The following is a 25,797-nucleotide window of genomic DNA, read 5'->3' on the forward strand; positions in this document are numbered from 1 at the left end:
AGGGATGATCTTTCTTAAAACATAATAAAGTACACTAAAAATATCACCCTGAGATGAATAAGTACATATTTTTTTAAAAAGACTTTACTCTCCATAGAGTAACTATGTGAAACATGGTGTGTTCACAAAAGGTCTCTGCAAAAGGCAAGACAGGCTACTGGTGTCTTCTTGTCTACCATCAGCTTAGACAATGGTCAGCAAATCCTGCTGGAAATGTAAAATCTTGATAGAACAGTAAATGTCCTGATTTTACTATCACAAAAGCATGAATCATTCTCTCTATATGCCTGGTAAGATGCAGTCTCATTGACTTTAATGAAGACCAGTTCCCAGCATTCAAATTGTGACCCTCTGCATTCCACTTCCACAACCAAGAATTATCACTTCTTGGTGCTAGCATATGCTTCCCACTCTGGACCTTCAGCTGTAACTTTCCTCTTTCTAACTCAGGCATCTTGGTACAACACCTTTCCCAAGATCTCATGGAAGAAATCTGGCTTGAAACTAACGCTTGCATTGGTGATTAAAATGACAGTCCAGGTTATAGCACTTTCATTGAGCTATAAGTGCTATAACTCAGTTCCTCTCACAGGTTCTTGAATCTTTGGTGTCTTTGAAGTCTCTTTGAAAATACTTTGCATATCTTGGAGTCTCCCTAAGGCTTGGTTGGCTTCATTGACTTTATCTTCAATAAGATTTTATTAAACCTGATAATTGAATTTCATGATCTTCAAAGTAAAATGCTCCTAGTGTCTGTACAGCTTCATTGTGGTTTCCACCTTCATCGCTCTTGAGCATAATCTGGTGTTCATGCCTCAAAAACAGCCTCAGATACATCAGTATGTCTTTGGTGGATACAAAATATAATGGCTTCAAAGTTTTGAGTTCTTACCAGTATGGACAGTAGAAGCCAAAAAAAGAGCCAACTAAAAAATGAAAGTAAAAATCCCCACAAACCAAACCAAAACCCATACAACCAGTTTCAAGGTTGAGCTTGATCATTTTATGCACTCTGTAAAAGAACAGGAAACCTTATCACAAAAATGGACTGGTATTTGTGGCCTGAGATGTTTCCTTCCGAATAATGAAGATGCTTTTCATCTACAATCCCATTTCTAACCACAATTAACCATTTCTAAGTCTTCCTTGTGAGAAAGTGTGGTCAGCTACTTAGAATAAGCTGAAAGTGTTTTTGGTTTTTTGTTATCCCCAAGATATTAGATGTATCTCTACCCTGCTTCCTGCAGATGGATGAGAAGGGGAAGAAAACCAGAACAGCTGCAATATTTACAAACTAGAAGAGTCGGTCTTTAGTAACATCCCAGGAATGTTATAAAATACACACTTTTTATGAAGAAATAAGAGAAAGGATCCTAAAAAGAGAGCTCTCCAAGTCTTACACGTTCTTTGGGAATTGAAAACTGCAGCCTTCATTCTGTAGGCAAAGGAGGAGGAAAAGATCAATCTTTTTTTATTTGGCCTTTTGAATAGAATCCCAGAGTGTCAACACAGCAATCAGCTGGCAAGAAGAGGTCACTTCATGTTTAAGTTTATGCAGACTTAATTGATAAGTGCACACTGCACTCCAGAATTTCAACATGGAGGCAGGAACATTAGCTCCTGCTGTTGTTTAGCACTTTCAGTTTCCACCTAGTAAATTTTTCACATGAATTTATTAATATCACAATCCCTACTAAAGTTAGAATCATTAAACTTTTAATGTCACTAAGTATTTGCCATCTAAAACATTTCCTGGCATGTACTTTTCCCTGTGCACGTTCTTATACCTGTTGTCCTTTGGGTCCTTGTGATCCAGGCAAACCAGTATCACCCTTTGGTCCTTGAGGGCCCTATGCAAAAACAAGCACATAAATCCATAGTGATATCTGCTGAGGATATGGAGCTAGGCCATGTAATTTTCAATAATTGGCAATCTGGAACTTAAATCACTCTGGTTGCAATCTAAGAATTCTTATAGGACTAAATTGCTCTTTGAATCATATTATTCCCTAAACCAAGTATCACATAGGGAGAATCTGTTAGAAAGAACAAAATTAAAAATCTCTGATGTTTATCACAGTGTAGATGATACACACATTCACAAAGGGAAATATGCAAACATTAATAACAGTGGAAATTCAATGTAAAATTCTCTATTTCCTCCATACTCTATTCTCTCCCTCCATGATCTTTCAACCAGACTGATTTTCAACAGAATTTCTGAAACTATATTTTTAACAGTATGTTAAAAAAAAATAAATTATCTGAAACAGAGGTTATCTATTTGAAAACAAGACAATTTCTTTATCTGTTCATGGTGAAAGCATTTTACTCAGATTAAATTGTGCTTTACAATCCGCCCTTGTAAGTGCATTCAGAAGCAATTTTTTTTTTACCCACCAAGAACAGAACTCAAGTCTACACAATTTCTACATGATTCCATAAATGACAGAGAAACCACGAATTCGTTATACCACTTTCTAAATGGTATCAGCTCTTTTTCAAATGAAAAGTATTTTTAAGGAGTTTTTTCCTTCTTTCTTTGGTTTCCTATGCAGACCACAATACCCAGGACTCAATAAACAACCTTGTGTAGAATTCTGGACAATTTGCCAGCATTTTGTTAACATCTTTTATCAGCTTTCCCAGTTTTCTCCTTAGTTATTCTCAGGCAAAAGACAAAGAATCCTTAGATCCTATGCATGCTCTGAACTGTAAAAAAATTATAACAAGGGAAAATAATTCCATCATGTTACACAGAATACGAATAAAATAGTATGATCAATAGTATCTGAGGTTATAAGCTAGATAATCACAGAATCATAGAATATACTGAGTTGGATGGGACCTACAAGGATCATTAAAGTCCAGTTCCTGGCCCTGCAAAGGACACCCCAGGAATCACACCATGTTCCTGAGAGCATTGTCCAAATGTTCTCGAAATCTGTCAGGCTTGGTGCTATGACCAAGCTATGACCTTGTGGAGCCTGTTCCAGCACCCAACCATCCTCTGAGTGAAAACCTTTTTCGTAATATCCAACCTAAACCTCCCCTGACACAGCTTCATGCCATTCCCCAAGTCCTGTCACTGGTCACCAGAGAATAGAGATCAGTGCCTACCTCTCCTCTTCCTGTCATGTGGAAGTTGTAGATTGCAATGAGGTCTCCCCTATCTCCTCTTCTCTAGGCTGAACAGACCAAGTGACCTCAGCTATTCCTTGTATGGTTTCCCCTCTAGACCCTTCACCATCTTCATTGCCCTCCTTTGGACACTCTCCAATAGCTTAATATCTTTCTCATATGGTGGCACCCAAAATTGCCACAATATTCAAGGTGAGGCCACACCAGTGCAGAACAGAGTGAGACGATCCCCTCCCTCAACTGGGTGGTGATGTTTTGCCTGATGCTCCCCAGGACATGGTTGACCCTCCTGGCTGCCAGGGCACTGCTGACTCATATTCAACTTGCCATCAACCAGGATCCCCAGGACTCTTTCCGCGGCACTGTTTTCCAGCATCTCATTCCCCAGTCTGTATGTATATCCAGCGTTGCCCCATCCCAAGTACACAATTGGGCACTTTCCCTTGTTGAACTTCTAATTTGTCGAGGTCTCTCTGCAGGGCCTCCATGTCTTTGAGGGAGTCAACTGCCCCCCCCCAATTGTTTATCATCTGCAAACTTAGTTAGCATCCCTTCAAGTCCTGCATCCAAGTCGTTTATGAAGATGTTTTTATATGTTTGCATGGTGTGGCAGTCTGAACACAACAGGTAGGTAGCATAGAATAAGGCATCTTTTGGTACCATGGTTGCACAATTCTTACATGGTAGCCCTGGCACATTATTGTAAAAACATCATAAATGTTTTCTAAAGTATAAAATAAAATGCGTATGTCTCATAGGGCTTTACTGTATTCTGTAGTGGTAACAAAAAAAAAGCCTAAATAATAACACAATTACCTATACATGCAAAGATAACTTTTAGAAGTCCATTTGCTCCACTTGTTTCTCCTTTATTACATAGGTCTTTCCTTAGGTAGTAATTTTTCTTCAATTACATCTCGATTTAAACTACAGAACTGACATTGAGATAAGCATATCAGAGTACACTTCATTTCCAACAGAGTAAATTTCTACCAAAGCTGGCAATTCCACAAAGACCTACAGTCTCCCATATGAAAATTTACTAGACTTTGTGCAAATTGTGTACAATACAAATTTTTAAAAATATTAAACTAAATTGAAAAAAACCTTAAATCCAAGGAAATTACTACTTACAGGAAATCCTGGTAGACCTGGCTTCCCATCTGGCCCCTGCAAAATCAAAACCCCCACACCTTTACAAACACGTATTACAGACTTGCAAAACAGAATATGTGTTTTTCATATATTGTGTGATTTTTGAATATCAACTCATCTGCAACTGAATTAACAACTTCCTTCAGTCAATGGTAAAGTTGTGAATGCTCTGCTATGCTCTGTGCTTCTAACTTAGCATTTATGCTCAAAAACTGAAGAAAGAGCAACTCAGAAAAGGCTGAAAAAAAGGTGACAGTTTCCAGATATGAAAGGCATGCACCCATAATTCAGCCTTCTTTGAATCTTTTCCAGATGCCAGCACAGAGACCACAATAGCCTGCCCACAGTTGCCATTTTCCTCCTGGATGTCTGTGGATAAAAAATAGAGTGTGTAATAGGCTGTGAATAGAAACATGGATTGGGATCTGTACTGGGCAGATTGGCCTGCTGTGATAACTGCAGAGAGGCACTTCAGTTCTAGTTCAGATCTAGATCTAGAAAAGCGGGACTTCTATTCTGCTACCCACTATGAGACTGCACCTCTTTCCTGACTGGGGTGAGCTCAGAGACTGAGGTTCAAACCTTTCCCATTGCAACTGTGCTTCAAGCTACAGGACCCACTTCTTTTTGTCATACCCTTTAGAGATGTGACTCTAACAGCTATTACAAATCCATGCATTTCTGCTGTAGTTGAATGGCAATTACCTGTGGTAACAGAGTTCACAAAAGAGGGTCCATACTATCCTGACATAGTATTATGTCCAGGGATTAGGAGAATCAGTTAGGAAACACATCTTCCATGAAAACAGTTTTACCATAAGCACAGCTGGATGCAGCCACAATAACATGTGTAACGAGTGGAAAAGAGCCATGCTAGACTAGCAGGTGAAGGTTACAAGCTGTTGTTGGAGCTAATGCCCTTCTTTCCTGTTCAATGACAGACTTAGTAAATATTTGTTTGGGGAGAGATGTATTAATAAGATATATGGTTTTTTTCAGACTGGCTATGTTGAGTAAAATTCTGCTATTGCCTATGCACATTCTGGCTTTCCTTATTTCATCAGGGATTGAATATGACGGAGACAAGTGTGCTCACAAACAAGAAAAAAAGATAAAACAAAATACACAATGTCCACAAATGAAACTAGCTGTGAAGTAAGTTCCTTAATTTGTGGGGGTTAAGATTTTGGGAAGTGCGACACTTTTGGGCAAGTTTGAATAGACTCCACAGCTTGGAAAACGTAGATTTCTGTTAGGATCCAGTCCTAAGAACCTGAAATCATTACCAAAAAGCATTCAGAATTTCAAATATTGACTGAACTATTTTGGAGCTAGCTGCAAAACAGACCCTTTTATCTCACAAAATTCCCAGTTTTTCATTCCAGCTCTAATTGCTGTGAGACTAAAGTCACACACAGGAGCCTAGCATTGCTAGTTGCAGTCTCAAGCAGAAATGACCAAAATACTTTCATCCCAACATTTTGTGACTTGAAAAACAAGAAGCGAAAAAAATGGGACAAATGCTATGGAAATCTTGGTCCCTATTTTTCAACAGTTATACGTTTCTGTAATTCTGAGCATATAGCTCAGAATCAGAGATAAGCCAATTTCTTTATTTCACACAAATGTGTAAAAGTAATTTTTTCACACAGAATTCAGTTCTGCCCTAAACTACTTCTGCAGTGTTTAGCGCTGAGGTTAGCAGGAACACAATCTTAAAGCACAGGAGACTCATCTCTAGTTGATACTTAAAAGGAGACATTGAAGATAAAGCAAATCTGAAAATTTAACAAAGCAGTGTATACTCACTGGAGGCCCAAGCAGTCCTTTAATTACAGTAAAATTAAAAATTCCATTTGTATCATTGAGTAGTAACTAAAAAAAGGGATTAAAAAACAGGTTATTTCAAATTGATTATCTAAGGCACATACATTTTTAGAAATGTACAGAAAATTATCTTTTTATAACTATGGACAAACCCCCATAAATAAGGCTACAGTGAGGGCTCTCTACTTCTAATTTTGTTATACATTGGGAATAACAAAACATAGAATTTGTTTTACATTTCTTAAGTAAGGATCTCAGAATGCTTTCAAAAATTTAATTAACTGACTCTCATTTTTAATTTGAAAGCTATGACACCAAATGTTGCAGCCTGAAGTCACTTCTCCTCAGCAAGATAGAGATCGAAATGAAGATTTTATACTCCAATATGTCACTGGCATTCTAAGAATGAATCAACCTGATCAAACTCATTCTGTCGTAGAGTTGAAGCTATAATTATATTCTGGCATGTCTGCATCACACCATGCAGTGCCATGCAGTGATTCCTAAGTAAGCTCTGATCACACTGCTGTGTCTGAAACTAGCTTGGCTCCCCCAAACAGTATAGTCACTCGGATGTGGAGCAGCACCTACACTAATCAGCTCTGAGTCTCAAGATCCCTGAACAGAGCAGTATAATAGCAATGCTATTATTCCTATCCTGCAATTAGTGAGCTCAGCATCAGCCCAGGATTTCTGCATAATTCCATCACAGTATCATAATAATGAAGGTGGACAGGGACTTTTGGAGCTCTGGTCCAACACTCTTCAATGCAGGTCTGAATGGATCAGGTCACTCAAGGCCTTGTCTAGTTAAATCTTGAACACCTCTAAGGATGGAGATGCCACAATTCTCCTGGGCAATCAGTTCCGGTATTTGATAATCATCAGGGTAAAAAAGTTTTCACTTGGAATTTCCCTTGTTCCAACTTGGGTCTGTCACATCTTATAATATTACACCTCTGAGAACAGGCTGTTTCCATCTTCTCTGTATCTTCTGATTAGGCAATTGTAGACAGCAGCAAAGCCTCTCCTTAGCCTGCTGTTCACCAGGCTGAGCAGACCCAGTTCTGTCTGCACTCCGGTTCCCTGAACATCTTGGCAACCCTGCATGGGCTTGCTCCATTATGTCAATATCTTTCCTGTGCTGGAGATCTCACAGCTGGACACGGTACTCAGAAGCAGTCTTATGAATGCCAATCACAACTCTCTGAGTCCATCAATTAGACAATTTTCCACGTATTTTATCATCCTCTCATTGACTTCATATGCCATCTGTTTAGTTATAGCAAGACTGTGGGAGAGTGTGGGTCTACAAATTCCAGGAAAATTCCAGTGCCCATCCCTTGTCCACAGAGAAGCAAGGATTTTAATCAGGAATGAACTGCCATCAGTAAATCCATGCTGGCTGCTCTCTATCAGATTCTTGTCCTTATATTACGATTAGGCTTTCATTTTGGTTTCAGATAGCTACTGTTCTGGTTTAAACAGGTGTTCCCAATGTTATATCATATGGTCTTACAGTACAATTCAAGACTGACAATATGTAAGTGCTGGTGCCACATAAATGTTCTAGGTGAAAAGATGTCCTTAGTGCTTTTGTCCTTTGTTTAATTTCTTTCACTCCAACAGTCCCATTGGACACTTTAGCCTTGTTTTGGATTCAGAAGTACATGCTGAATCTTCTTGGAAGCTTCAACTTGTGCATTTGCTTAACAGGCAAGCCATGCCATCCAATTCTATATAAGGCTCTGTATGAAGTGCTATATTCCCATTCCATGCAGTGAAAATCTGAATTTCACAAGGCCAAGGCAGGGCATGCCTTCAGGTGCCTGGGATTTGCCTAGCACATGAATAAACATATTGTCACTGAGGTATTGTGAAATCTGAATGCTTCTTTTTCTGCCTGTTACCTTGTGCAGATCAATGCTATCAGATCACAATCTTTTCCAACATTTGTTATGAATACAGTATCCAGGAACTGAGTTTAAAGCTACCCTGCTTTGAATAAGAGGTTTGACCAGAGATCACTTCCAATATTCTTATGAGTCTGAATACTATTTTTCTAATCCGGTGTGTGAAGTAGGACACAAAAGAGGACAGACCTTCTTGGCCACATCACACATCTTATGCTATGCTATGCCAGGCTATGCTATGCTATCCTATCCTATTCTAAGTTATCCTGTCCTGTCTTATCTGATCATGGCAGTGTACGGTCAACTTTCTGTGCTTTAGGGTCATATTGGCACGATTCATGCAGCTAAAGCTTGTTAATTTTAGTGGGTGCTGCTTCCCACTCCCTGTCCTCATGTTCTACAAAAAACACTGGAAAATTGTCAAATAAAAAGGCAGTTTAAATCCTGCAGGCAGCAATCCATCTCCCAGCCTGCATGAGCTCTGCTACACTGCTTCAGGGGTAGTGTGGTGCTGTTGGTCCCACTCTATTTCCAGTTGTATATTGCCCAGAAATGGAACAGGACATGGGTTGCTACATTAATGACATTAATAAAAGAGTCCTGCTGCTGCAATCATTCTGCTTTATCTACAACTGGTGGCAGAAATCCAGGAGCCCTGGGTTTACACTGTCTTTTCATTGTGGAATTACTCAGTATTCATTGTTTTTGGGCTCAATCCAAACTATACTGAAGTCAGTGGAAAGAATCCCAAAGGCTTTGCTGAGTTTGGGATCAGGCACATTGTATATTTTATAAACAGAGTTGATCTGCAAATGGAAATTGTGGTTGGAAGTCAGAAACTGTACATAATGCTGAAGAAGATTTGAAAACAGAGGGTTCAAGAGTGATGATTAGAGAAAAAGATAGTACTCTTCACCACCTCCTCCAGGTGTATAGTTATTTATCTTTGGGTTTGGGTGTGAAAATAGCTTTAATAGCAACAATCCAGCAACATAACTCTTCAACACATCAAATTAGTTCAGAAAGTGAAGACTACAAAGTAAGGACAAGCTTGTTTTAATATTTTCATCACTGTTATGTTTTAGGATGATTGTCTGGTTTGGGTTCTAAGTAAACCTTCAGCTTTGTATTCAAATGGCATGAATATGGCCTAATTAGAATTACAGAAAGAACACAGGGAACAAAATATTTTGACTTTTACTTTACACACTTAACATTAACCTTTATTCAGGACTTTCTCCAGGACTTTTGTTTCTGTGGATGAATAATGGCAGCCAAATATAATTGTTTAAAAGTTTGAAATTTAAATCCAATAACATTTCTCTGTTTGAAATTACTTCTGTACTACACCCAACTACATTTGTGTGATAAAATCATAGCAACAGTTAATATGGTTTTCTGGTTATCCATTCACGAAAATGCACTGAGTATCAGAGACTATGCTCTAAAAGAGTGAAATAGCCAATAAAGGATGAGAAATACCGATTTTAGTGTTTTGGAATATCGAAGAGCAGCAAACAGAGGGACACTTTTTAAACAGAACAGGTCAGAGCAGACTTCCTGACCAGTCACAGGAGACAACAGAGAAGGCAGCAAGGATGGGAAGCCCCCTGAGACCCACAGTGCTGGTGGGTACTGCAGAAGCCTGGAAATGGATAGGTTACACTGCAGACCTCAGTTCTATCTTACCACGTATTTTTACTGTGTTAGAAGTGGTTCCTGAAGGCCAAATCCCCTCAGTTCACATAGGGATCAGGTTAAATGAGGAGGAAAACAAGGTCCACTTTTCAGTGCAGTTCAATCAATGTGCTATTGGTCAGATGCTGGGGGGGCCTGGCCCTGAGCCACAGCTGTCCACATCAGGTCTTAATATTTCAACAATACTGAAGGTGCTTTGCTGCTTTTATTTTGGTCAAGAAGCACAGAATCTGTTTAGTTGTAGCCACACAGCCCTTTCTAAGAAAACATCCTTCCAACTCTGACGGAGCAGTCCACTTGAATTCCGTAGCTTGAGAACTATTTGTCCTTGGCTATACAATGGTTAAATGAATGGACTAAATGACCCTGACCCGGGGAGTGATCTCTCTAACTGCCCCATGGTTCACTTAAATCGCTGAATTGATCTCTGCTGCTCTACCCCACATCAAGCCAATATCCACATTACAACAGCTGGCACTGGTATTTATTTTAGTTCTGCAATTCCAACTGCCATTGATAGGTCTACTTGCAAAAGTTCTTTCTGTATCTGAAGCAAACTATGAAAGATGAGAGACTGAGCCAACAAAACGCACTTGGAAAATTTAACCTTCTATCTCAGCAAATGTATAAAATGTCCTGCTCTTACACAAACATTTGTGAGGTAGGTAGAATTCAATATCATACACAGTGACATATACTTCCACACTTGTTTAATTAACTGTATCAAAATCCAGTACAGCAAGTCCTCAGAGGAATCATATGATTAACAATACAAAGGATTTGAAGCATATTAGGCTCTTGCTGTAACTCCCCAGAACACCTGTTTGCTACAGGTATATGAAGCCACCTATATTATGCTCCCTATTTTTTAAGAGAGCTTACTTCTAAAACTCCAAAGCATTTAGAGAAGGAAATGGGCTTCTGTATGGATTTGTAATACACCTAATGCAATACAACTTCTATCAGGCTCTATACATTTCTGTAATGTGTGGTAAAGGTATTTCATACAGTAGTTCTGGAGAATTCACAGGATGCACACTAGGTTTCTTCAGGATGCATGCTAGGTTTCTTCAGACATAGCTATACACTAGACAGATGTGTGGACTGTGACTATCGTGTTAAGGAGCCGTGCAGCCTCCAGCAAACTAGTGTCATTAGTTTGCTATGTCAGCTTCAGCAATATTTTTACATTTCATATACATTTTCTTCTCCCCCTGAGGCTCTCACAGTGTTTTTTCAAGTATAAATGAACTAAGGAGCAACACACTGAGGTTTATAATTACTGCAAACAGAGCTGTTTAATCACTGATAAGAATTAAGGCCCCACAGTGGCACCGTGGCGGGGCTGTGAGAAAGAACATGAAGTTTGCATGAGCGTTGCTATCACAGCTATTGAGGAATTCTAGAAACTCCAACATAAATGTTTGGTTAAAGCTTGGATAAAGTGTAGAGCTGGTGATAGTCCCATTTTGAGCAGGACTTCAAACTAGATGATCTTCGCACAGCTAACATTTCTGTGAATCTATAATTCTGCTCATCTGCAACTCAGGATCCAAGATCCTAAGATTCTGCATGGAATCCCAGTAAATTTAATAAAGAAAACAATTTTTTTGGGACTGGCGATGTGGCCTATGGGATGCTATATTTGCTCTCAGTAGCAGAAACCTGAGTGAAAGCCTAGTTATTTCAGTCAAAAAAAGGTTATGTGCAGTTCAGCTTTATGATAATGTTGGAGCCAAGCTCCCCCTAATACAGATATCTCAGCTGGACATTTTCCCTTCTCGCAATCAGAAATTGCTCCTTACTGCCCTTATATGCATTCCTATGGACAAGTCTGGCTGTTTCAGGCACCTCCACCTCTCAGAGGTGAAGTTTCCTGAATCACTCACAGTTTCTCCAGATCTTAATGTCACGTCAAGCCAACTACAAGGATTTTTGTTGTCAGCTTGAAATGGGGTTCATCCTAATCTCTAGCCTTCATTACTGCTAATAGTATTGCTTTGCAAAGGCTGATGTCCACAAAGCAAAACTAACTGAAAATGTATGTGCATCTAAAGGATACTGGAGAGTTTTTATGAGCTGTTAGTATTTTATCCTCTGGTGCTTTTGGCTCTTGCTTCCACAACGGAATCAGTGCTCTCGTTTGTATAGTGGACAACTGTCAGAAAACACTTCTCTCCCCTACATACTGCTGTGTCTTGAGCACTTTGCTTAGTTAAACATTCCCAGTTTTGTATTTCTATGTTGATTTTTATTTGATGTTCACAACTCCTGCAGAATCACCTGAAGAGTTTGTGAGGGGTATGTAAGGTCATTGCCCACTTTCTTTCTATTTAATCTTTTCAAAACAAATCCATTTGATACAGAGACATATTGAGATTCTTTCATTTTAAGGAGTAAACTTATGACCTGAATATCAACAGCATAACTGCCAGTTTGTTAACTGGCTGAGCCCTCTTCTCTGTAAGATGAGTTACACACTTCAGTGCCTGACAAACATGCTTACCTCAGGTATTGCTATGACTGGTCCTGGTGGTCCTGGTGGTCCAGGTGGTCCCACAATACTGTTCCCATTCTGTCCTGGTTCACCCTATTTCAAAAGCATTACATGTGGAAAACCTATATACCAAGTACTACATTTCACATAGTTTTTTTGGAAAGAATGAAATCCACACAATCTCACCTGAGGTCCTGGGTCACCCTTCTCCCCTTTTGGACCCTGTGTGCAGTAAAAAAAAATTATCATAAGTGATTTAAAAATAAAAATTGTGAAATATGCTTTTTTTAGCTTCACAAAAAGTGCAACAGCAAGTTGCAGGTATGGAATGATCATGATCAATCCTCAGCTCTCTCAAATCACACATGGGGCCAACTGGTTTCAACTAAGACCTTCTGAGAATCTGATGTTTAAAAGTATTTCCCAGAATTTTTTACAGAGTTCACAGACAACCAGAAGAAAATGGGCAAAAACCATTTAATTAGTTGGGAATTAATTCAATGAACCTTTCTTTCACTGCACTGAAATCAGCCATGCCTGGCTGTGCTGTCCTTTTCTAGCATTAACCACATCAGTTGTGTCTGGGATTTCCCAGTGGACCAGACAGAGGAACACAGGGGACCTAAACTGTCATCTTTCAGGCAGGTTATTTCTAAGCTTGATCAGCTCACTGTGCTGGGGATGCAGACAGTTTGTCTGGCACGAGTGAGAGAAAGGCGTCAAGGGACCTGTGGGACTTCCCAGGCAAAGTGCTCTGTGATCCTCGAGGGTCTTAGGCATGAGAAATACATTTAAATCACCTATGAGCCTGTTAGCTTTCCTCTAATTAAAAGTAGAGCTGATTTCTGAATAATTAAAAGCAGAAGGAGCATCAAGGAATCAGAACTAGTCTCTAGAGATGCCTTTATCACTTCTGATTGATGAGGGAGACATGGGCAAGGGGCACTCTGCTCCCGTGTTTGGTGTCTGAGGTAATTACTCCAGGTTAAGCAGGACAAATGCTGCCCCAGCTCTCCACACATTGTTAGCAAGTACTGTTATGGCTCCTGCTAATCCCTAAGACATAGGTTTGGGAGCCAATGTGTCTTATGTGATCACAGGTTATGATAGCCCTACTCACCACACCTCCGGGATGCCCAGCAATGCCAGGAAAGCCTGGTTTTCCATCTGCGCCCGGCATTCCCTGTCACAACAAATATATTGTTATTCTCTCTAAATTGTATTGAGTTTCATACAAGCAGGATGCTCCCACTCTGGGGAGGGACAGATATGGTTCTGAATGGACTAACAGGCAGGTTTGGGGGAGCATCTATGGAGTCAGTATTATCTCATTAGTCATCTGCTCTTTCCATTCCTCCTTCTCTTTCACCGTCTCCAGAGCAGGGTTGTGTTTTTTAATGCAGCTTCAGTCATTCTTCACTGCTCCCACCTCTGGTTAGCAAAAGAGTGAATTTTGTTGCTTTCCCCAAAATACATTTGGTGATTTATTTCCATCCTTCAGTTAGGTGACTCTCAGGCTGGAGGAAGAGAAGGGAGAGGCATTTCAGGAGCTGGTATGTGGGGCAAAAAGGTTTGATAAGCCCTTGCCATAGCTAAATATAGGACTGTATATGACTGCTAGGAATCTGACAGTCACACTATTCCATGGGAAAAACAGAAGCAGAAATGATAATGCAGAAAAAAATGGATAAAAGAAGGCTCTTAAAGGACCATATAAACAGTGAGCTATAGTTTTTGCGTGTTTTTCTCTGTGTTGTATGAAAGAGGAAAGGAAATGACACAGAGCAGCCTAATGATTCATCCAAGTGACCAATTAGCCCTATTTGGTTTTCATAGTGGGGCTATTTTTTGTTAGATTGGTGGGGGTTTTTTTTGTTGTTTGTTTTGTTTTGTATGGGTTTTTTTTTTTGTTTGGCTTAGAGGATTTTTTTGCATTTTTTTTGTTTGTTTAGTTGGTTTTTTGTTTGTTATTTTAGAAAAAGGCTGTTTTGGTTCTAACCTTTTGATCTGCTTCAAGAAAATATTTTTTGTGTTTTTACAGTAGATAGTAGCAGCATAAGAGATTTAATGTGTCTACTTCATTAAGAAAGGATATTCTCACTTATTTCTGGTTTTTGTCTGTGATCAGCCAAATGTGTGGCTCAGGAATAAAGTATAATTTCTGAAACACTATTTTTCATTTTATAGACAAGTGCAAGATAAAAGTTGTCTCTGAATGTTAATGGAATTTAGGCATCAGAACAACTACCGGGATTTAGGTATCTGCATGTCTAGTAAAAATGGTACTTGGGACTTAAGTCTCTCAGTGCTTGTGGGGAATTTTAAGTATCTATCTGCAGCAAAGGTAATTGGGTAGAAGAAATAACTTTGGACTAACAGCATTTCTGCAACACAGTATTGTTATTTCAGGCAGTACTTGCTTGAAAAATTCCTACTATTACAAACACTGAATAATTTCTCCCATTGATTTTCCTAATGAAATTTAAATTGGAAGAAAAGATCCATGAGAGGTAAGATGCTTTACTGCAAATAACGTATTCAGAGACGTCCTGATTTCTAACTCCCTCCATATTTTAAGAATGTAGTTCATTGCTCAAATATAAGAGGACTAAGGTCTTTTTAAATCTGAAGATTGAAAAGATAGATTGATTATTTTTTAAACAGCCCTATAGACACTCCATCTACAAGACATGCCTGAAACGTACTTATCACATGAGACAATAATAATTACTAGAACAAAGACCTCAGAAGAAAGCATATGTATGTAGAATAAGTAAGAAAATATTCTGTAGTCTCAAACAGATTAAGAAGAGTTAAGCAACTGTCCTATGTGTCATGCATCAGCTTTAATTATCATGCTGAAAAATATCTCTGTGAAATGACAACACTCAAAATATGTACAGCAGATGGAATTTATGGCAAGCAGAGTCACGCTACATTGTTGTCTGTTTTAAAAAAGTAAACAAGCAGATGCTGCTAGAAGACTGTGATAATACTCTTGTAAATACTCAGCAAGCATAATTGCTTTTATCTTGTTTCCTAGAGCAACTCTCGATTTCAGTGCTGTCCCAAATGCAAGAGAAGATTTTATATTTAATTTTATTTATTTATTTATTTATTTTATATTTTCATTTTCTATGAGTTACATCAGCGCTCTCTGGTGGCTTATCCCTGCAAAAGGCACTCAAGTCAGCCAGGGACAGCAACAAGCAGTACAGACACAAACAGAAGCTTTGAGGTGGGCTCCAAAAGGAGTTTAGAGTAGAATAGGCAGGGATAAAGATAGAGATGAACCTTCTACTGTAGTACAGACCTGTGCCATGGGTGAAGTGCTCCGGTGTGGGGTGCGAGCTACACACCATGATATCAAGGAGTAGGAGGCATGTGGAACTTAGTTTTCTATATATAAGCTTGGCTGATTTTAATTTTTGTTCTGGTGAAAATGTAAAGGGCCTCACAAGACACCATGGCACCCTGCACCCAAGGCTCTAAAATGCAAATTTAACCATATTTTAAGCAGAAGTCTTAAGCACCAGCTTAAACTGGCTCCTAATAATCACAATTCAACAGAGAAAGGGTTTTGTTTTCCCAGAGAAGCCATCCTGGACTTCAATACGCTGACAGAGCAAGAAATGTTCATTATCCTCTGAGTGCATTAAGACATGAAAGGAAACTGAGGAAAGAAATGGATGAGGTTTTAGATTGGGTTAAATAAACTTCCCACCTTTGAACCTGGTAGACCAGTGTTGCCTCTTTCTCCCTGAAACAGAGACACAGTAGGGCTCAGATATTACAGTGAACAATAGCTACAAGGATTTTAAACATACACGTTTATACTTTCCCTACAAAAAAGAGAAACTAAATGCTTAAAATGGGTAGTAAAAACACAGTGTACTTTTGGTAAAGTGATGCTCAGCATATATTTGTGAATTGGTTCTGGGGGTTTAATCTCCCAGTTGCCACCCACATCTCAACAGTTTCTGGTCACCACACATTATTTTGCTGAGCATCTACCAAGCCACACGCCTGAACTTTCATTTTGATGCCTGAAATCAGCACACGGTAACATTCCCCAGATCTAGCAATGCAACCATGGCCTTGTGCCTCTGCAAAGGACTCACCATGTTCCTTCAAAACAGTTAACTCAGTTTCCCCCACACTACTGCTCTCTCCACCTACCCAGCCACTACATCACACCACTGTGTAATGCGCCATTTCACCTTCGGAACTGATTCCCACTGTTCCACTTAGCTCTAAGTGGACATGGTTCCTCAGTTTCATCGCAGACAGAGAATATGCAATTTTGTTTACTTCATTTGAGATAGAGAATACAAGCAGGAATAAATCATCAAGGAGGTACAGCCATTGCCTCAAATGTTATGCTTACGCTTGCTGCTTTTTAGGAGTGCTTATGTTCATGAGTGCATGAAGACTCTAGACTGTTTTTTAATGAAAATAGTTTTTCATAATAATAAAAGCGAAAGCAAAATTTGGATCTATGCTTACTTGCTGGGAAAGAGAGAAAACTGATTGCAGCAGGTCTTCTCTCACAGCTGTACTACTGTGGGATATTTGAATGGTGAAGGCTGCATGAAAGAGAACGATACCTTCAACTCCTCGTGATGCATTAGTTCTTGGTTTTTGGAAGTGGGTGGTTGTTGTATTTTGCCACTGTTGCCTAGTGAAGTAATTTATAATCATGAAAAGTGGGTGTAGAATTCATACCCATGAGAATGATAGTGTATTATAACCACTTTATATTAATTTTGCCCTACTATACCTGATTTTGTAAGATGTCAGGTAATATGTTCCTTTCTGTTTCTCCTGTATCTTGGGGATCAGTGACAAGACTCAACAACTAAAACATTAGTGTAGGTGATGGTGAAGTCTCTTGGCTGAGGTTTATGACTACCTTCTCAGTCCTGGTCCAGTTCCTGAATCCTAGGAATCATGCTACCTTCATTTCTGAAGTGTTTGTAAAGCAGCATTTCTTAGAAACAAAATTTCTAACAAAGGGCAGAGAACAAGTTCTTAACAAAAAATCTATTTTCAGCATGGAGACTCGGCACCTCTCATGTGCACAGAGAGGGAGAGGCATCATGTGAGAGCACATCTATTCTTGCCAGTCCTTTGCAGCATCACTCATCAACACGTGTTGTGCAAATTTTCATTTTTTCACTCGTAAGTAATGTGCTCCAGCATTAACAGGAGTAGTACCCGAGAGAGGGGCTTTTTCAGCCTTACAAGCTGAGCTCCATAGACTCTAGACATAGGGGGCTGGTCAGATCTTTGATGGCTATTGTCCTAGGAATCAGCTGCATGCAGTTATTGCTGGCAGTGGGTAGTCAGTGACTGGGGCTGTGTGTGAGTTCAGGTGTAAATTTTAGGGGAACAGGAGGGTGGCCCCCACCTACTGTCTTCCATTTCCTCTCTCTCAATGTTAATGTCATTTCCCAGGGCAATGAAGACTTTGAATTTCTTTAACTTCACGTTTAAGGTGCTGAAAAGGTGTTGTCATGCTGTACTTTGAACCTAAACAGTACTCAAACTTTATGTAGGAATAGGAAAAGCCTCTTCCTGTCTAAGGTCCCATTCTGTGAATCTGCCCTTTTCTTCTCTGGTTTTCCATCTCTCCATTTTTTTCCTCATGGGTTACATAACCAATAGCAGCATCGAAGTGGAAAAATTCAGTCACTACTGAGCTCAAATCCAAACCAAGGCAAAGTAGTCATGACACCTCCCTTCTTGCTCCCAACACCTTCCAGAATGTTTTCCTATCAGTTTCTAGGATCATGCCAGAACGTCTCCTCCTGCAGATTTCTCTTTCAACAGCGTACATGTAACCTCTGGGAAACCAAACTGATGTATAAGTGACCAAAAAAGAGAAACTGCCAAATGTCCTACAAAAATTAAACACAAATGCCATGGTATGTAATGGCCTGTCTAGGATTTACTCATTGCTCTGGTGTGAATATGAAATAATTCTAATAATACACATTCTGGGTAGCTAGTGTAAATGGGAACAAAACTTGTCTAATACTTAATTAGTATACGAATATTAAACAGAACATGTTTTGTTCAGGCAAATTCTGGGAATATAGAAATAAAGACTATAAAGAATACATGCCAAAGCCAAACAGATTAGCTTTCAAGTGTTTGTACCTTTGGTCCTAATGGTCCACGCTGTCCTTGTCTTCCTGCAGAACCCTATAAAAACACAGTAAATTTACTGGTAAATCCGTGTAGCATTTCCTAATAATTTTTGTCAGAAAAAAACCTAATTCACAACCACAACTGTTACAAAAACAATGTTTTTGTAACAGTATCAACTGAGAGTAATAAAATATAAGCATTGTTTTAGGGTGGTTGTTCTGACAAATACTGCCTTGCTCTATGTTATCATGCAAAGATCTAAAGATTTCTTCTTATGAAGACAACTTTAGTGTTGTCACTGAATACTTCACATATTTTTAGAAAATATTAGAAATAAAGTTATTCAATTGCATTTGTTGCAATTGCTTACAATTTTTTGAATTTGCTTTCTTGGCTAAAATTAACATGTTACCAGTTTAGAGGTAACACAGTCTTGCTTGGTTTAAAAGCAGTTTCCCAAAAGGTTTGTTTCAAAAAACATTTGGAAATGCAAATTCCTATCATGTCTCTGTATGGTGACATCAGTTGTAAAGTACAATTATGACTCTTTGATGGTAAAATGGACAACAGTTCATTATTGATCACTTTCAAAAGTTGAATGGAAAAAAAAAGGAATTCAGCAAAGTGATTGAGTTGTCTTTATCTAGAATATGATGGTACTAATAAATGCTAAATAATGCTAAAACACAAACAAAACTTTACACTGATCTGTGGAAGAAAGAGACTAGAAACCCTGGAAATGAGAGCTGAGCCCACAGACAAAATAAATTTGATACTTTTACTTCAAAACATAACAACTATTTTCTGATAAAAGATGAATAAAAATTTCAGCAGCTACAAATATAGTGCCAATAAATGTAATTTATTTCCTACACATAGTTATAACAAATGTAATATATTTCCTGGCAGATGCTTCGAGTTGCAACCCTCTTAGAAGTAGATACTCTGTTTTCACCTGAACTCAACTGGGGACTCTGGAGTTCTCATGGGTGTAAGTGGCTCATAATGCAGTACCAGTTAGTACATAAAAGCATTTTCATGATTACAACAAAATTCTTATTTACCTTTTTTACTGATTCAAACTTTGCAGACTAATTGAGCAGTGATAGGAAAATTTTTTTCAACTGCAACAAGACATTTTTTGAATATTTATAGTTGAGTCACTTGGATACAAAGCCTGTTATAAAACCAAAAATGAGAGTAAGGTTGCCATTAAGGCAGATCAGAATAGGGAATTTTGGCCCTGATTTTGGACATTAGCTTGTTTCAGCTAACAAATTCAATTCTTATTTTTGCAACTTATTTTGTGCCACTTTTTAGTATCCAGGAAAAGGTATAAAAGGGGTCAAAGGTCTTTAAGCTATTAAACTGAGTCAGCTATAACTTCAATGACTCATGATTATTAGTACTTTAAACCAACACAGCAGAGAGCTGCTCAAAGTCACTCCTGTCCCCAGTGTTCAGTTAGTTTCTGATGACTCATGGAATCATAGAAATAGGGTTATACAGGGCCTGTGGAGGCCATCTAATCCAATCATCCCCTCAAAGTAGAACTGTCACCAGCTCTAGATCAGATCAGTGTCTCTGTCCAGCAAAGTCTTGATAACTTCCAACAACAGGTCTTCTGCAAAGTGCTCCAGTTCTGCACCAACCTCCTAATGAACAGGCTTCTCGTAAGTCTCAGCCTGAACATCTCAAGCTGTGAATTGTGACCACTGTCCCTTGTTGCACCATCTGACACTACAAGGAACAGTTTGGCTTCATCATATTTGCAGTTGCCCCTCAGAGACTTGCCAGCAGCTATCGGATCATGCCTTGGTCTCCCTTTTTGCCAGACTAAACTGGAGCTCCTTCAGCCTCTCCTCATTGGCCATGGACTTTAGGTCCCATGTCCTCTGTACAGGTCTCTGTTGGACTGTGTTCTCCACATCCTTCTTGTAGTGAGTACAAGAAAATGGCTTCGGTACTTCAGTGCAGCCTCACTAGCCCTGAGGGAAGGCCTGTAACAATAACATCTCTACATCTGTATCTTTCAGATACATTCCAGTACAGGGTTTGCCTTATTTGCAGTAATTGTTGCCTACTGTTCAGTCTGTCATCTATCATAGCCCAAGGTCAGCAGCAGCAGCACTTTCTCCAAATTTGGACAACAAGAGCCATCCTTACAAATCTATGCTTTGAAAGTTCAAACATTTCTTTTGGAGTGAGCATAGGGGCAGGACATCTGAAAACCAAACTGGAACAGTGCAGACAGTTCTGTAAGGGAAATGCTGGGTAATTGCCTGCTTTGAGAAAGGCATCATAGGCTGCAGTTTTGATGATATTGCTAAGAATGAAAGTAAATCCAAATGATCTGTAGGCACTGATGCATTATATTCCCATATTCCCTACTTGATTATTTAAAGTGTCCCACACTAGCAAAAAATGTCCTGAGACACAGTGATGGAGGAAAAAAAGCATCTCTTTTTCTGTGACATTGATCCACACTACTGGGAACAATTTTTTAGTTTCAAAGTGGCACGTCAAATTATGCACATTTGATTGTCAAACTACAACATTTCAGTTTCATTTTCATATACTTAATTCATCTTCATATGCAAGAAGGGAATCTGTTGGGGTAAAAAAAGAAATAGAGAGCTAGATAATATCATCCCCCTATATCATCCTTTAATAGCTCAAGAATATACCAGAGTAGAATCTACAAATCATGAGCTAATGAGGTATCAGAGAAATACTATTCATACTCTTTGGGGGACACAGTTGTTGTAATACCATTCTAGAGCAAGTGAATCCAGTCCAGTGTAGAAAGGAGGACATTTTTGTCTTGAAAAAAATCTCTCAACAACCCAACAACAAACTACCTCCCTTCCCTCAAAAAATCCACTTACCTTTGGCCTCTTTGGTCCTGGAATTCTGGATTCACTAAACAAGCCAATGGTACCTGATCCTTCCATGTCCTAACGGAAGAGAAAAAATGCTACAGAATTTAAGAATTTAAAATTTTGTAACTGCTCTGTTTTTTGGAGTCCTGTAAAAACCAGAAACATATATTTTTATCTTTTCTCATTAACCTTTTTTTTGACCAATGGATGATGTTCTGGAGACAGGCTCCACTCAAATGTGATAAAACCATATTGATCTTCCTTACAGAAACTCTGTTCTTTACTATCTTGCCAATTTGACACCATTCCTCCAGCACTTCAGGCTGCAGAGCATCAGGCAGAAGTGAGACATCACACTTTTAAGTATGTACTATGTTTAAGCATTCTGTAGCAGTATTTTTCTGTTTTGCATTTACCTACCACCCAGCTACAGAAACACCATAATGACTAGTAAGGGTTACAGAACTGACTTATGGCCAAAAGACATTGCAGACAGTTTGGTAAGAGCAGCAATAATTTTTCACAAATGAAAATCCTTCCTAATTGAATGCTGAACTCCTGCCTAAAATACAGCTTACTGAGATTGAGCAGAAAAAAGTGTTCCATCACAAAATTGTACAATTCATTATGTTGAAAGGGATCTCAGAGGCCACCTAGCCCAACCTTCTATTGAAAGCAGTGTCAACACTAAATTCAAATCAGGTTGTTTAGGGCTTTGTCTCCTCAGACCTTGGAACTTTCCAGGGATGGAGACTTAAGCCTTCTCCAGACTGAGCAAGCTTGGTTCCCTGGGAATTTCCTTATAGGTTATCTGCTCCAGCACACTGTCCATTGCCATGACTTTCTGTTGAATTCAGAAAGAAGTCTGTGTAGTGGGAGTCTTTGAGAGCAGCATCCATACTTCTGTGGAGATTTTCTAGTAGTTTTAAAGGAAACTACACAGAAAGCAGCAACCTCCCTCCAGCTTTCATTGTTTTTGACATTCCAGATCCATGGCAGAAGCAGGAGCTGCCAGTTGCAAAGCAGCAAAGAAGTAAAGTTGCAGGTTGCCATAATTATCTGTTTCACTCCCAGCACCATCCCTGTCATGCTCCTATCCCTTGTCTTATGCCTAGTCTAGACTTGTCTAGATGTGCTTCAAAACATCTGGATGAACCATGCCAGCAGGAAACTGTTCACTTACTTTTAGCCACAGTTTTAATTGCAGCTGTGCTGGCTTAATTTTTGCCTTTTTCTGAAAAGAGAAAATCTTAATCTTTCTTTGTTCCACTTCCTTGCTCAGAGCCATACAGCTTTCATTTTCAACATCAGTGCCATGTGTTGAATCCTCTCACTTTCCTTTAAATCACTAAAATGGCAGAAAATATGCTACTTTTTGGGTGTGGGATCATTCTGGGATGGTTCTCTAAACTTAAAGTAAATTAAATTGGCTTGCTGAAAAATTGATGGAACACTGGTTGTTAGTGCATGTGAAGGGCAAGCATGTACCAGGAACGTCTGAGATGGGAAAAGGAACTGGAACAAAGCAGAATCTCCACCTCTTAGTGACCATGAGCCCTTGTATCAATTTGTCATGTTTAGAGGACCCACACTCCTTGCCTACTTAGCTTTATGCTAGTTAGTGACTTGAAATGGCTAGGATTAGCATAAGTGTGATGCACTCTGGAGACGGTGTAAGGGAAAGGGTGGGAGACCAATTAGATGAGCTTAAGCTGCTACCGACGGACAGCCTAATGCCGAAGTTATGGAAAACATCAGCTGACCTGACTCCACTGAAAATGAGGGATCTAACTCTTTTGCCCTTTCTGCCAATTCCACAGGAGCAAGAGAAGCAGAAGGAATGCACAGCTGGAATCAAGCCCTTCCTTTTGGGGCCAAGGAAGACTTTTCATGTAATTTCACCTGAGACTGAATGTTATTTAGACTTTCAGTATGCTCCGCCATCAGCCATCAATGTATCAAATACCAACAGAAAATGTCCTTATATTCTCTTTGTTAAACCAAACACTCTCTGCTTAGGGTAAACCACAAATTGTGTTTCTGGGTCCTTTCCCTTGACTGCTCTGTGCCAGTCTGTTTTTCCCTTTAAGAGGGTGCTTGATGCCTGCTTTATGTAACACCATCTCTTTTGACATCTGCATGTTTTTAATGGGTTTATCAGGTACCTTCTGCAGCTCAAACTGTTCTTTTGGCAAGCATAAGTGCCAGCAAACCCCATGCCATTTGGTTTTTGCACATAACTGATCACAGATGCTAACAAGTGCTAACAGGAATGTTTTGCAGAAACAGCCTTACAGCAATAAACAGACTGCCAACCAAAAAGTAGTGTCACCCTAACAAACTGGCAGACCAGATGGCAGAGGTGGGCATTCAAAAGATCAGCTAGAACTAGCAAGCCTGTTTACAGTAGTATTCCTCATAGTGAAATGACAAATATGCCAATTTTGCTTGGACTAGATGAAGTTCAAGATAAAGCCAGTTAAGATATTTTTACTGCAGTTAGAGCTGAGATCCGTCTGCGTTTGCATCCATAAAAGTGGGGACTTCCACTTTTCACTCTCTCCTGCTCATCTGCCTACTTTGCTCCTTTGAGACAGGTATCAAAAGTGTCAGAATTCGATCCTAAGTACCTAACTGCAGGGGACTCTTTGGGGTATAATGAGGCCATGTTGGCTTCAGATAGTGTGAATGGGGAAAAGTGGAGAATCTCTCAAGACTGGGCCCTCAAGGGTCATAGAAGATGACTTAAGTCAGCCATCATCCTGGGATAAAACTCAGACCAGGCTTGGGTTGAAGATGTGACTTACCAGTAGTCCTTAACTCATTCTGAGACAAGCATTTACTAAGGCAACACTCTGTACCAGTCTTTATGGTGTGTCTAAGTTAAGGCAATGGAGTGTTTGCACAATTAAACTTTATGCTATTCCTTTCTAACAATTGCAGTGATGGCAATTAAGAACTTGTGAACTGCTGGAGAGATTCTTTTGTCCATTGAAATCCATTGAGATTATTAACCAACAGTGTATATAGTACAATATTATTTAGTCAGACATCAGAAAGCAAAATATATCTCTAAATAAGCATTAGTTGTCGCCTCTTTAACACCTCAAGGTGTCTCTAGAGTAACAAAAAGAGAAATAAAAAAAGGGGCAGTGCAAATACTGGGAGAAACATGTAACTAAACTACACTTTTCTGCAGCAGTTCTGTGGATGGCCAGTAGTTTTGGTCTAACATTGCTTACTTCTTTGATGAAACTGCCTTCAGCTGCTACGCAAACTTTTATTATATCCCATGACATAAAACACTCTGGGAAGTCTTTCCCGAGCCAAACAGCTAAATCAGAAGTGAAAAATGCATGGAAAAAAAGAAAAAAAAAAGGAAGACACATATATGAATATTGATGTAGACAATTCCTCGACCTCTTTTCACAAAGATGTTAATGTAACAGCTCTAATTCTTGAACCTGGGTGTGCATCCCTTGCCTTTCTGTACTGCAAAGCCACCTTCTGCTCTAACAAGATCATCTTAACAAGCAGCTCTCAAATGATATGTAAAACGCATCTTGACTTTGCCAGATCTCATGTTTTACAGTGAAGAAGGTATTATTTTCAGAAGTATAAAGAGTAGCATCTGCAATTTTATTTTTTAATAGAACATTTTTCTTCTACGTAGAACAGCCCATGAGGTCAGAAATGACCAACATGTGTCTCTGTATTTACACTTTACACCATCCCATGCCTAAACTAAACTTGTGGCCTCATGAGTGACAGTATGGGAAATGCCATAATTTTAGGGGGGCCTGGAGTTCCCTTTTAATGAATACTGTCAGGTCTCTGTGTACATTTTGATTGCTGCTCTGAATTACTTACATGAGAAAAAGTGCTAAAGAATTTTCCCTTGTAGTACAGTATTTGAGTATTTTATATTAGCAATGATATAAGCATCAAAAATAGCACCTGAACACTGTTACCACTAAATAGTTCAATGAATATTGCCCAAAGAAGTCAATTACTTCCATGGTCTAAGCATGGCCAATTTTATGGTCAAATGTAAAATGTAGGCTACTCCTAGGCAAATTTCAATCTAGAAAAAATTATTCTCCCTGTCATAAATTCATCCTCAAATACCTGTAAAATACACAGGTGATCACATTGTCCCTCCTCTGGAGGAAATATATTCATACCTACAACAAACCCCATAATAGCAAAGTACCTCAAATCCCAAGCTATAGCTTAGTCCTGGTGGTCCAGGAGGTCCAGGGGGTCCAGGAGGCCCGGGAGGTCCTGGTGGTCCAGGCTTCCCAGGAGACCCAAGAGCACCAGCTTCTCCTTTGGGGCCTATTGATCCAGTGACTCCGGTATCACCCTAAAATAAAAAGTCAGTCTATTCATATACTAAATGTGCATAACTAGATGCAAGCAAGTAGATCTACAGAATCCCAGAATGGTTTGGGTTGGAAAAAACTTTCAAGCTCATCTAGTTTCAATCCCCATGCCATGGGCAGGGACAGCTTCCACTAGACCAGGCTGC

At 39.3% G+C, this 25,797-nt stretch overlaps 1 protein-coding gene across 1 annotated transcript in view; it reads right to left on the bottom strand.

Moving 5' to 3' along the window:
* LOC116790523 (collagen alpha-1(XV) chain-like) overlaps window positions 1-25,797 on the bottom strand; it is a 124,834-nt gene that overhangs the window by 27,441 nt on the left and 71,596 nt on the right. The window contains 10 exon segments of the mRNA XM_032695946.1: window positions 1,788-1,850; window positions 4,276-4,311; window positions 6,106-6,171; window positions 12,241-12,324; window positions 12,418-12,453; window positions 13,352-13,414; window positions 15,956-15,991; window positions 18,394-18,438; window positions 21,273-21,341; window positions 25,480-25,632. Of these exon segments, the coding sequence (XP_032551837.1) occupies window positions 1,788-1,850; window positions 4,276-4,311; window positions 6,106-6,171; window positions 12,241-12,324; window positions 12,418-12,453; window positions 13,352-13,414; window positions 15,956-15,991; window positions 18,394-18,438; window positions 21,273-21,341; window positions 25,480-25,632 (651 nt within the window).

Source organism: Chiroxiphia lanceolata, chromosome 1 (genome assembly GCF_009829145.1).
Source record: "Chiroxiphia lanceolata isolate bChiLan1 chromosome 1, bChiLan1.pri, whole genome shotgun sequence".
Lineage (NCBI taxonomy): Eukaryota > Metazoa > Chordata > Aves > Passeriformes > Pipridae > Chiroxiphia > Chiroxiphia lanceolata.